The following is a 13,251-nucleotide window of genomic DNA, read 5'->3' on the forward strand; positions in this document are numbered from 1 at the left end:
CAGCTCCCATAAAGAGATGTGGTTAAAACTATAGTCACACTGTAGAGAAGAGATTGCATATTCATAAAGAGCCATCTGATATATTCTACTTTACTACTACTAAATATCAAAGTCTTAATACCACATTAAAAACCATCTTTTAAGGGCCAGCCCCAGTGGCCTAGTGGTTAAGTTTGATGTGCTCTGCTTCGGTGGCCCAGGTTTGGTTCCTGGGTGCTGACCTACACCCTTCATCTGTCAGTGGCCATGCTGTGGCAATGGCTCACATACAAAATAGAGGAAGACTGGTAACAGATGTTAGCTCAGGGCAAATCTTCCTTGGCAAAAAAAAAAAACCAAAAAAAAAAACCACCTTTTAAAACAGAGGAATATGCACTGAAGAAAGTCTTTACCTGAATTTCCTACAAATCTATTATAATTAGTCATCTCTCTTACAAAATGCTCAGCTTTGCTTCTCACATATAAGGAAGGAAATAATGATGGAGGCACATGAGGAGAAAAAAATTAGTGACTATCTGCTCATATAACACAATACAAAGTGCTTCAACCTTTTAAGAGTTAAAAAGTTAATAAATGTCCCCTTTGAAAACTCTTTTTCTTCACTGACTTTTCATAATTTCAGTTGTTCCCACTAAAAAATTTAGCCCCAAAGATATCATATAAAATAATCACACACAAGGATGTTGGCAAATATTTTTAAATTACATTATACAGAAAACACTATTTCTAATTGAGAACAGGAAACATGATACTAAATAGTTTAAGAAATTGTGATGACTGTTAGTGACCAATTCATTCCTTTTGGGGTCAGAGAATGGAGTGGTTTTAAAAAATAAGCTTTTAGAATCTCTTCATGTTGTAAATGTCCCTGCGTCTAATTATTTTCCTCCCTAGTAAATTATTATAGTTAAGAAAGCAGCATTTTTTTTTTTAATAATAGGACTTCTCATTCAACTTCAGTTACATTTTCTAAAACTTTTAGCATAAAGAAAGGCAAGGTATAAATCAAGCAGGAAAATAGTTAAGACTAAATTAGGAAGAGGAAGAAAATAAGATTACTTCTCTCCTACAGCAGATTTGGGAAAAAAAAAAAAAGATAGAAAATAAGATGACATGACCAAGATCTAGGGAAGTTTCTAACACCTGCTCAGGCAGGAAGGAAAGAACTCTCATAACCCAGGTCCTGGGAGGAAAAACAGGGTCATGAACCAACAAGCCGATCCTGCAGGGAGTGACTGTTCAGCAAATTTGTATCACTCAATGCCATGTTTCTCAAACTGCATGCAATAATCCACTGGTGGACTGTAAAATACATTTAATGGGTTGCAAACAGAATTCTATCTTAAATAAAACAAAATAGAACAGAAAATATCAGATTGTATTGCATGAAGTTAGGATAAATATTTTTAGAAATTTTTGTTTCAGTCATGCGTGAATTTGTGTGTAATGGACTACAATATAAAACAAATTTCTCATAGTGGATGAAATTAAAAACACTTGAGAAATGATGACAAAATATATGTTGAATTACAATTAATTTATTTAATACCTTAAACTAAATTGGTTCATATAGAGCAAAAGCTCCTTATGGTTGGCCTGGAATTTATTTGTAAGTAGTTGCAATAGTCTGATTCACTGCTTTATAATTGCCATACTTTCCAATACCCTCCTAAATACACACACACACACCCCCATTTCTCAAACTGTAATAGGCCAGAAATAACTATTTGTCAAACCATAGGGTAAAAAAACCTTAATTATCTAGAATCCTGGGCATCCACATATCCTTGATGTTTCTTCTTTAGGCACCCAAATTTCTAAATTCAAAGCACTATAGATAGGGTTGGCAAACCTTTCCTGTGAAGGGCCAGACAGTACATATTTTCAGCTTTGAAGGCCATCTGGTCTGTCGCTACTGCCCTCCTCTGCCAGCATGGTGTGAGGCAGCCAGAGACCACAGGGAAATGCTTGTGGGGCCCTTTCATCACAGTTTGCTGACCTCTTCTCTTCTCTAAAGGTTCATAGAGCATAAAGTTCCCTACTTTTAAACAAAATACATGACACATATCTGAAATGACTCTAAGCCAGAATCATGTTGTTTGGTGTGCTGTGTTCACTAAAGTGCATTTGACTATACACTAACTGGCTCTAGACTCTGATTCTCACTCAAGTTTCGAGGGGCAACAAAACCACCTGCGAACTGTTTCAATATACGTCTCCAGACCACTGGACATGCAGTTTCAACAGGTCTGTGGTAGGATCCAGGTGATCATTTTTAAAACTCTGATGCACACAAAGGATTAGAAATTCTGCCACGGACTGCTTTATTTTGGAGGTTGCAGGCATTTTTTCCATCTTTACGCACGTTCAGGCTGCCAGTCCTCATTTTTGCTGCTCTTGCTGGGCCTGATTTAGAAGATCTTCCCCCCTTCACTCCTGCCTGTCGGAGGAGAGCTCAGCAACTGCAGAACCCTATTTCTTGGAATGATATGGAATAACTGAATGACAGTTTGAGCAGTTTTACAAGTGAAATATTAGCTTTTGGTGGGTGGGCTTTTGAGATATCTTACAGTTTTTCCTACTTCTTCATTTTCATCTGTTATCTAGATCAGCACTTCTTCAAATTTAGCACTTGGACAAATGGAGAGAAATGCTGGCATTTCTAATAAACTTCTCACTGATACTGTCAAGAGGCAGTTCATAATAATCAGACAGCAATAGTGCTTAAATATAACAGTTATTACTAACTGCTCATTTAATAATCTACATAAATCGTGCTTACCTCTTTTTCTTTTCTGAGGAAACTGTCCTTTAACTAATTTGAGAGTGGCTGGAGAGTCTGAACCCTTGTTTACTCCAGCAGGAGTCCTTTTGGGGAAGGGACGGCACAAGTTCACCCTTTTACTCTGCACCATGGGTGGCATGCTGGCCTTTCTCTTAGGCCGAACTCTCAGATTTGATGCTGGACTCAGAGGAACCACAGCTCTCTGTCTTGCTTTAAACATTTCTTCAGAATTCTTTTCTGTTTCAGTTTCTTTTCTTACTTCTGCCTCTGAGTCAAGAAATTCAGGATCGGGAGTCATAACTAAAGAAAATCCAGCATCACAAATCCCATCTGAAACATAAGGAGATTGAGGACGCTCTGCCAATAAATCTAACGCAGTAGATACTTCCAAAATGTACCCACTAGGATCTGAAAAATAAGACTTCAACTGAGTTAAAGACTGTAAAGGGCACGTTTCAGCTGGAGGAACTAAGTCAAAACCATTGGACAGTTTGCCAAAGAATGAAGTCTCTTTAATTCCATCTTGAGAAGAAGCAGTCAATGAAGGACTTTTGTCCACCTTGTATAGTTCTTGGAAATTATGCTTTACTAATGTGTTTGGACAGATTCCTTCTTCAGTAAATGACTTCTTTGCTTCTAACAGGGCACAATTAAGGGCAGGCAAAATAGGTATCACCTTCAGTGAGATGTCATCTTCAACTTTCAAGTCTTTCAGCCCTAAAATACATATACATATATTAAAAACCTGAAGGTCTTTTTTTTTTTTGACAAAAACATGCAGGAAAACAATGCTCTAGATTACAAAATTATGGGATGGCTAAATATGATACCGTGTTTCAAATGGTAAACTAAATGACAATTAATAGAAGACTCATCGGTACATTTAATGAATATATATATATCTTCTCCATATATATGAAATCACACACACACACACACAGAACCAAAAAAGAATCATTCAAATGCAACCACTAGGTTACGATGAAGAAGGCAGCCCTGCCTCCAACCCCATCCCATTTCACCAGGAGCCCAGGGTGAGCTCATGCACCGTCAGAGCAATAGCACTGGTTGTTAGAGTTGGCAGATTTGCTTCTCCACTTTTTAATTCTCACTTTCTGCTTTTAAAATTTTATCTATATCTTACATAATGTACTTCAAATTCTCCTAAGAAGTACAATACAAACCAACTGAACTGAAAAAAGTAAAACGCTTAAGTAACCCCCAAATCTCATGGTAACTATTGGTGTTAATTTCATCAACTTCTCTATCAAATGAAATAACCAATTTTTAAGTAATTAAACTGACTAGTCTGTGTTTCACTTCCTCTCCCTGGCTCACTCTTTAACTGAAATGCTAATTTTTCAGCAAATGAATAACCTAAAGGAAAACAGTAAAAGGGGAAAAAAGAGAAGAATTCAGGTCACTGAGAAATGGATAATAAAACTCTAAAAATTTAAGAGTTCTCAGTAATAAAAACCCATAGATGACACAGACCTCTAGTATCTACTAAACTAAAATATGAATTATAACATTCTTTTTAAAGAAAAAGTAACTGTAAAATTAAGAAACACCAAGTTAGCCCTTACTGAACACATTTGCACTCGAGTGGGTGCTAGGAAAAGAACAGAATGGCAAATAGAAATAAAGAGGAAAATGCGGCAAGACACCAAAATAAAAATCCCTTTCTCTGCAGCTCATCGTTTACAAAGTAACAAGTGAAGGAGAAATAAAACACAAGAAAGTTCTTACGTACTACTAACAGTTCAAAATAAAGTAGTATTTTTCTAGACAAATTCATTATTTCAAGAACTTGTGAAGACAGAACCCAGAATGATTTGTAATAGACTGTTAAAAAATCCATGAAGAAGAACTTTTTAAGTCTGCTAAGCAAAGTACCACTCAACTTAAAACAAATCACCCTGGCTCTGAACCTCCAAACTGCTGTTAACAGAAACTGTCTGATGAGCCAGAGGACGTGAGCACTGGGACACAGCACTCCAGCGTTGACTCCCAGAGCAATCCTGTGCTGTTCAACACTGAATGGTACAGGGACTGAGGCTTCTCACTCGAGCGGCAGTTCACATTTACAGCTAAGAGTAGTCAGAGCTCTTACAGAAGAGGGAGGCGGTTGGGGACAGGAGTCGTAAGCCAGCTCAAGAGTCAGCTGTGTGACCTGGGCCAGTCTAAATCTCACTTTCCTCATCTCTGAAATGGTCATAAGAACACCTCTTTTAAGGGCTGCAAAATCAATTACACCTAGCACAATACTTGACCTAGTAAATGCCTGAAAAGAGTCAACAGCTCCTGCCATCATGTTGTTATAACTGGGTAAACGTTTTGCTTAGTCCAGAGAAGTGATGCCCAAGAAAAGTGCAGTTCTCTGCTTTTAGTAACTGAATACAATTTCAAAAGATCAACTTTAAAAACACTTTTGTATTGGTTTTAACTTTATAAATGCTACATATAATTTTATGTTTAAACACACATAGTATATATAGTATATATAGTATAACTATAAAACAATGAGGAAAATTTTCTCATGACAAAAAGAAATGACTCCATTTATTTATTTGTTCAGCAAAAATTTATTATTTTTTAGGTGCCTGGCATTAGGCAGTGAGGATAAAGTAGAATATAAGAAACGCAGGCATTAAAATAATTATACAAATAAATATTTGTTACAATGACGATAAGCCCAGGGGTCTTCATTGAGGGAAGAGTGGTGACAGGAATCAATACAGTGACATTTAAATTGACACCTGACAGACAGGAGTAACAGGCTAGACAGATCAGTGCTTCTCCTGTGATTTTATTCATTATCTGCCCCCACCATCAGATCCTTTTTAGACTTCGTTTCCTAGTTGCTCTTTGAAACTTTAATACCACAGATATACTGTATATCTATTTCTATACTGTATGAGTAATACTTTTTTGCCTCTAAGAGCCAATTCTTGGTCTTATGGGGTCAACCTCACTTAACAAAGGGAAAGGAGACAAGGAGCCCAGAGAGAGGGGGCCGCATCTGTGGAGGCCTTGAGTCCCACTTACCCGGCAGACTATGATGAAACTATTTCCCAGCTACTGCTGTTCAATAGCAAATGAATTCAATTTGGGACATGCTGAATTTGAGGGACACCCAAGTGGAAATGTCAACAGACAGATGGATATGTGGGTGGGAAACTCAGAAGAAAGGATAAGCCTGCAAAGGAGATAGAGAAGGACGAACTAGGGAGGTTGAAGGAAGAGAGTTATTTAAGAGAGGAAAGTAGTTAAGTAAGATGATGACTGAAAAACAGCTGACAGATTCAGGGACCTGCGAATCACTGTGCCCTTACCTGTAGAGGGGGATGAATGGAATAAATGTAACCCATGTAGCCCCATTTGCTCATCTCCAAAATCTATACAGAATGAAAATCAGAAGAAAAGTTAAGTTGTTGATTTTATAAAACAAAAGTAAACACACTGAAAAATATTTTTTCAAAAAAGTTGTCCTTACTTGTTTCTGATAGTAAGGTTGATGATGTAAGTAAAATGAAAAACTCCCGATCTTCTAAGCGTTTGATGATCGCCTTAAACATAGGAAAAAAAGAAAGAAGATTCAATTCCTCCCTCCTTCCCCCTCTATCATACTCTTCAGTGAATTCTGAGCTCATGAAAAGAAAAAAAAAATTCTTGAAATGTTAGTGTTTAGGGAATCAGGGAAATTTTGTCCCCAGTATCAGAAACTGCAAGTTCCTCAGCACTCAGATATTCTTGGCCCTGTTAGGGCCACATACACTAACTGGCCCCTCCAGGATTAGTTTCAGTATAGTGTTCGATCACATAGCAAATCAAGCAGAGAAGAGACATTTCAGAGTTCACTGAGATGCTTGACATTTCATACTGCTGCCCAGGTAGCCAATCTGTTAGCATTCAGCCTCTACGAATTCAAGGCGGAGCAGACCTAGGACTGGCTTCTTAAGCTCTTATTTACACAAAACCTCACAGAATCCTGAAACCAGAAAAACCAAAAGATATCATCCAGTAAAAGGATCCTTTCTATAGCAGCCTAAGAGATGGAAAATAATGGAAAATAACATAATTAGGTCCGTGGCAATAACAAATGCAGATGAAAATAACTTCTTCCTCTTTTTTCCCCCTCTATCATAGTCTTCAGTGAAACCTTGAGCTCAAGAAAAAAAAATTTGTAATTTTAATGTTTCCAGTAACAAGGAATTTTGTCTCCAGGTAGCAGGGGAAGTTATCTAAAAGCTGTCATTCTAAATCATAAAAATAACAGATTTTCTTTCCTATTATTCACCACTTCAAAAGCCTATATAACCATAACAAAGATAAAATCCAATGTTCATATAATAATTTTTCAGTTAAAAAAATAAACAAAATACACCATTTTAGAAAATAAAGTGACAAAATATTCTATCTAAAAAATTGATAGGTCATAAGCCTACAAATATGGTAAATTGATAAATTAATCAACAACAACTCAAGTATGAAAAAAGTCTTCTAATTATTATATTAGAACTAAGTTATAACACTGATACTTCACTAACAGGAACAATCACTACTGTGAGTCTCCAGATGTTTCTATTATAGCCCCTATGCATTTATAGTTTACATTTTTGTCTCCTCCACGGTCTTATAAGTTCTTTAATGACAGGGACTATTTGTATTTTTGCTTCTGGAACACAGTAAGCACTCAAGAAAGAATTACTAAATAAATATACCAATAGTTATATATACCCATAGCTTTGGTACCTATTAAACTGCAAACAGGTATAATTCTTGTTTCACTTTCTATTGATATAGAAAGTGAAAGTGACAATAACTAGGCTCCACATTGTTCTGCAATTTAGTTTCGTCATATAGATGAAAACTGTATCTACTTAAAACCATACATTTCTATCTTCCAAAAAATGTGCAAATAAAACGTAAATATGTAGTACATCTTAGTCTCTCAAATCATGCACTGAAAAAGCTACATAAACTTTCTATTTTAACCTTTGTGGGGAGAAATCATAGAATCTTTTCAGGATCTACTTCTAGTCTCTTCCATTTACACACAGAAAAATACAGTCATCTATGTGTTTAACATTCTTTTAAAAAGAGACCTTGCTCTGTACTGTTCTTGCAGTTCAGTGTTGTAGGTACAAACCCACACACACTTTATTCAGAGGATATTTATTGCTCATCCACTAGAGACCAGGCACTAAGGTGTCAAAGATGCTTAAGACATGATACCTGCCCTCAGGAAACTTAACGTCTAGTTGGGGAGACTGATATACAAAACTACTCATAATATGATGAGGGAAGAAAAGAAGCATGGAGCACTGAGGAGGAAAGACCTTGTGTAATATGTAATTTCTATAATTACTATTAATAAACAGGTTGCAAAGGAAAGTTCTGCACCAAGTCTCTATTACTTTCAATACTATAAGCACTTACAAGTAGTCCCTTCACTAATGCGTTTTCTGAAAATATCTTTAGACTTCCTCCCTTTTAATTTCCAAATATAAAATGGACTACGTCACTTCAAAAAAACAGAGCCTACAATGCTACAGTAGATATTCAATAGATATTCCACTGTTATTTTTATGATTTAGAATGACAGCTTTTAGGTGACTTCCAATGTCGCCTAGTTCAGCCCCACACTGCAGATTGCGTGGGAGTGACCTCGTACCCAGTTCTGGAAGGTGGAGCCTGAGCTAATCAGTGTAGTCCATTCCCTTTTCAGTTACTGGCTGAGGGATATGCAAATGACATAAACTGGTCTAATGAAACTGAAGTAACGGTTTGGAGGAGGGGTTCTCTCTCCCTCTGGATATAGAAAGGAAGCATGAAGCCCTGACTGGCAGCCTTAGGACAAAACTATCACAAAGAGGAGAGTGAAGTTGAAAGAGAAAGAGTCCTGAGCAAGCAGCACTTGCATTTGCCTTATCACCTAGAATTGAAAAGTGAGCCTAATTAAATCCCTTTACTGTTTATGCCAGTTTGGTTTTCTGTTACATGCAACTCAAAGTACCTTAACTGACACTATTCCTAAGACGGCTTGCCTTCACAACTTAGACTCTAGATGTTCCATTTTAATTTACTGATGTCTCGCTATCTACTATGGGGACAGTCAGTCAAGTCACTAAAGGGCTCAGACTTGTGTGGCCACTGTTCCACACTTGCACCGTTTCCTTTGGGATGTTTAGGAATCATTCACTATAAAGGCAGCATCGACTCCTACCCGCACGTTGAGGAGCCCGGGGTAACAGCACAGAGAGAAGTCTTTGGATTCCTATATAGTTCTCAGTAGGGTCTTACTTTCTACACTATGGAAACAGTAGAAGAGGCAACTTTTTTTTCCTTATAACTTATGGGTTGATACAGGTCACTTTTAAAGAAGTATCTTACAAGTGGTCCTTAGATTAACGCAGAAACATTAAGGATCTACTCGATTCTTCTATCATAAAATAACAACAACAACAAAGGATTTGAGGAAAACTGTCCTCCTAGTCTTAAAATCAGGAATATAAACTGACTAGTGAGACAATAAAAGTAAACTGATACAAAGGGGATGAGAATGCTAGTCAACAAATATCGTGTCGATAATGTCAATAAATATTAAATGATGGAAACTCTTTCAGCAAAGCTTAAATAATTCCACCTTGGCACAGACAACTAATAATTAGATACCAATTTCTCAATTTAAGGAAAAAACAATAACTATACTTTAAATTGATGATTCTTACCAATTGCTTATTTTTTATGTATTCTATTAGTTTATCTATTTTTTTCCCTTGTTTATTTGACAGTTCCACCTCATACATATCAAAGCACATATCTTGGCAACAGACTGTGGAGAAAACCAGAAAAACAGAACATGTATTATTTTAAAATGCTATTATGCTTTTCTATAAGCAATTTATTCATTTTTTTTTTTTTTAAAGATTTTATTTTTTCCTTTTTCTCCCCAAAGCCCCCCGGTACATAGTTGTGTATTCTTCGTTGTGGGTTCTTCTAGTTGTGGCATGCGGGACGCTGCCTCAGCGTGGCCCGATGAGCAGCGCCATGTCCGCGCCCAGGACTCGAACCAACGAAACACTGGGCCGCCTGCAGCGGAGCGCGTGAACTTAACCACTCGGCCACGGGGCCAGCCCCCAATTTATTCATTTTATACGTTAAAAAGATGAAAGAACTAGGGAGACTACTCAAAAAACATTTATCATTCAATGTTCTTGGTTATAAAACTTAATAAAAAGTTACTGTACAAAGTATTTGAAAACAATGCTTTCATTTATACTGACACTATTATAAGATTAACAAGACAAATAAATACTATATAAATAATACAAAGATCAATGTTCCATGAATTAATCTAAATGACCAAGAAATTTCCTTCTCACATTTTCTGCTTCATTTAAAAGTACATAAATAAATAAAAACCACCACAAAAGTCCTGTCCAACTCGAAGGGAGTGGTTTGAGTCTGCAACTATGAGTGAGCATATCCTGTCTGCTTAATACCCTCGGTATTCTATACTGAAGCTAGTCTTTGTCATCTTAGACGAAATTACTTTTCCGTTTCTAGCTGGCCTCCAAGGAAATCAATCACAAAGCAATTCTACAGCTTTCCCAAAAGACCCTTTTAAGAATCACTTAAGGCAAAACAGAAGTTATGTGTGTATGTTTAAGAGTGGGAAATAACTGAAACAAAGCCCAGGACATGCAGTGAATCATTACATTTGAACAGACCTTTTTGCTCCAAGTAATTCTGTTTTCTAAAGGCAGCTTCTGGTAATTTTTTCTTCAAAGCCGATACTTTCATTACATACTTAAAATCTAGTTCATGTGGGCTAAGAAAGAAAACAACAAAACCATGCAATGTAATAAACACTGAGACTATCTACAGCTTTATAATTTTTGGTTTTCTAATATAAATGCAAACAAAAATAACATAACCACAAAACATCTAAATTGATAAACTTCAGGTCAAATAATGTGCATTTTTATAAATATTACAGATTTTCAAATATACGAGTCCACAGACCATGGTCTGCAAATATGTTCACATTTCCTGAATGCACGTATTTTTGGTATAACCAAAATATACAGATGTGAGGGAGAATTATGCATACTAGCATGAGAATTTTCTAAAAATTACACTACGTCAGAGTTGAAAACTTTTGACAATATTGGATTGCTTACCATGAGTGCCAGAGAATGAACCGCATCCAGACTTTTGCATCACTTCCCCTGACTACCTTTTCCTTCTTTAAAATTCATTTTGAAACACTTGCAGACTTATAGATGCCCTTTTTTCCCCTAAATATTTCTCTGTGTGCGTCCTTAAAAAAGGACATTTCCTTATACAACAACGAAACAAATAGCACAATCAAGAAATTAACAATTATATACTACAATTATTTAACCTACAGACCTTATTCAAATTTTGCCAATTATCTCACTGAGGTCCTTTATAACAAAAGAAAACAATTTTTTTCCAGTCCAGGATCCAATCCAGGAGGACACCTTGCATTTTAGTTATGTCTCTTCAGTCTCCTTCAATAGGCAACAGTCTCTTAGTCTTTATCTTTAATGACCTTAACATTTTTGAAGATTATAGACCATTTATTTTGCAGAACATCCCTCAATCTGGGTATGTCTAATATTTCTTTCTCATTAGATTGGCAGGACCACCACAGAAGTGATACCATATTCTCCATGCATCATACCAGGAAGCACATGTTTATTCTACTCCTGGTGACGTTAACTTAACCACTTAGTTAAGGTGGTATGTGCAGTTTTCCCACTGTAAAGTCTATATTTTCCCCTTTGTGATTAATATGTAAGTTTTGAGGATATATTGTGAGATAGAGAAATACCATCAACTTTCACCTACTATTCTGAGTATCCACTGATTATCACGGTGCTGCCGAATGGTGATTTTCTAAGTCCATTACTCTTTCTACACTTATTAGTTGCACTCTGTAGTGAGAAAGAACTTTCCCTTCTCTCCCATATGTTTATTCAAAGAATTCTTACTTTATTCTATGGATTATAATACCTCTAACTCTTTTTAAAAAAGGCCAATAGAAAGAAAATGAATTCTGAGAGCACATCAGTTTTCACCTTATATTTCAATTAAACTGTCTATCTTTCAAGGGTTTTGAGTGCAAACTAAGAACAGACTAAACAAAGATGGCCTTCGCAGTTCCCCAGAAGAAAATATTATGATAATTCATTATAATGTATATACATGTAACAGCTATTCTATTTAATACCACTCTAGGAAAATGTGAAAATTAGAAAATCAAATATCACAAATCTTAACAAAGACTCAAAAATAGAATTAAGAGGCTATAATCTGCTGCACCTGCTATCTAGGCAAATCTAATCTGCTTTTTGGGGAAAGTCAAACTTCTAGTATCAAATCAATTTGATTTATCCTGAGAGGTCACTTTTCCATGAACAGATTAAGATATTAAAATTCAGAAAGTGATCTGTCAAAGATTTATAAAACTAACTTATTTCAAAGCCAAGGGCAGAATTTATCTGAATTTAGGTCTCCTGTGTCATGACCCTGTGCTCTATGCACCTACCCAAAAGTAATCTAAAACCAAATGCAATTGCTATATTTCACACCAGTGCTAACAAGCAAGACCCAGAAATGAGAGTTAAAAAAAAAAATTATACAAGCATTAGTAAAGAACAGAAATTCAATACTTACAGTTGTATTGGAACTACTGAACCATAGGAGGACTGAAGAGTTATATCACACAGTTGGCAGCCTTGAATAATTAATTTGCCTTTCCATGGAGAGGTGAGAACTTTAAGAAATGAGGGTAAGAAAGAAACTGATTATTTTATTTATGAACAAAAAGTTTTACTTAAAAAAAACCCCTCACAGAACCAATTAAATAATTTCTTACCATTTTCACTGAGTTCAAGTCTAGAAAAAAAAAAAAAAGCATTTTTATAAGAGCAAAGGAAACAAATCTAGTAAAACAAAGTGTCTACATAATTACTTACATGCTTTTAACAGCTGGTGCTGCCATCTTTTTAGGTTCCCTGTACTGAAAAGCTACAATTACATATGGACAGATCTGTCTGGGTCGCTCATTAACAGTGCTGCCTGAAAGTTCATAGAGGTAATACTAAAAGAAAAGAAATGAGCATCATCAGGGTAACACTATGAAATTCCATACGTACCAAGCCTATCTCAACCCCACCCAGTCCTGAAATTTAACACATTAGATTCAGAAATGTATCTTGGGAATGACATATTCCCAGGTGACAATACCTGACTCAGTTCAAAGGTGCGAAAATGACTCGTCTTGTGAGAAACCTTGTTAGTATTTGCAGCCACGTGGCAATCATAGCCAGAAGATGGGCTAGTATAGTTAGCTGTGTAATTCTCAGACACAAACTTGACTTTTCCCTAGAATAAAAATATTAAGACTAATCAGATATCTTCAAAGAGCA

General features: G+C 36.1%; 1 protein-coding gene across 47 annotated transcripts in view; it reads right to left on the reverse strand.

Moving 5' to 3' along the window:
- The window catches only part of TASOR2 (transcription activation suppressor family member 2), a 99,858-nt gene that overhangs the window by 24,981 nt on the left and 61,626 nt on the right, over nucleotides 1–13,251 (reverse strand). For 37 of the 47 annotated variants that reach the window (XR_002804992.2, XM_023632334.2, XM_070255016.1 and 34 more), the window contains 9 exons: nucleotides 13,070–13,207; nucleotides 12,799–12,923; nucleotides 12,699–12,718; nucleotides 12,497–12,596; nucleotides 10,522–10,622; nucleotides 9,520–9,623; nucleotides 6,282–6,354; nucleotides 6,121–6,183; nucleotides 2,783–3,502 (listed from right to left, as the gene is read on the reverse strand). Coding sequence is in view for 46 of the 47 variants with exons in the window: in XM_023632334.2 (XP_023488102.2) it covers nucleotides 2,783–3,502; nucleotides 6,121–6,183; nucleotides 6,282–6,354; nucleotides 9,520–9,623; nucleotides 10,522–10,622; nucleotides 12,497–12,596; nucleotides 12,699–12,718; nucleotides 12,799–12,923; nucleotides 13,070–13,207 (1,444 nt within the window). In the remaining variant the exon portion in view is untranslated. The remainder of the gene's footprint in view (nucleotides 1–2,782; nucleotides 3,503–6,120; nucleotides 6,184–6,281; nucleotides 6,355–9,519; nucleotides 9,624–10,521; nucleotides 10,623–12,496; nucleotides 12,597–12,698; nucleotides 12,719–12,798; nucleotides 12,924–13,069; nucleotides 13,208–13,251) is intronic. The other 10 variants (XM_070255040.1, XM_070255042.1, XM_070255050.1 and 7 more) reach the window with 1 other exon arrangement.

Source organism: Equus caballus, chromosome 29 (assembly GCF_041296265.1).
Source record: "Equus caballus isolate H_3958 breed thoroughbred chromosome 29, TB-T2T, whole genome shotgun sequence".
NCBI classification, from domain to species: domain Eukaryota; kingdom Metazoa; phylum Chordata; class Mammalia; order Perissodactyla; family Equidae; genus Equus; species Equus caballus.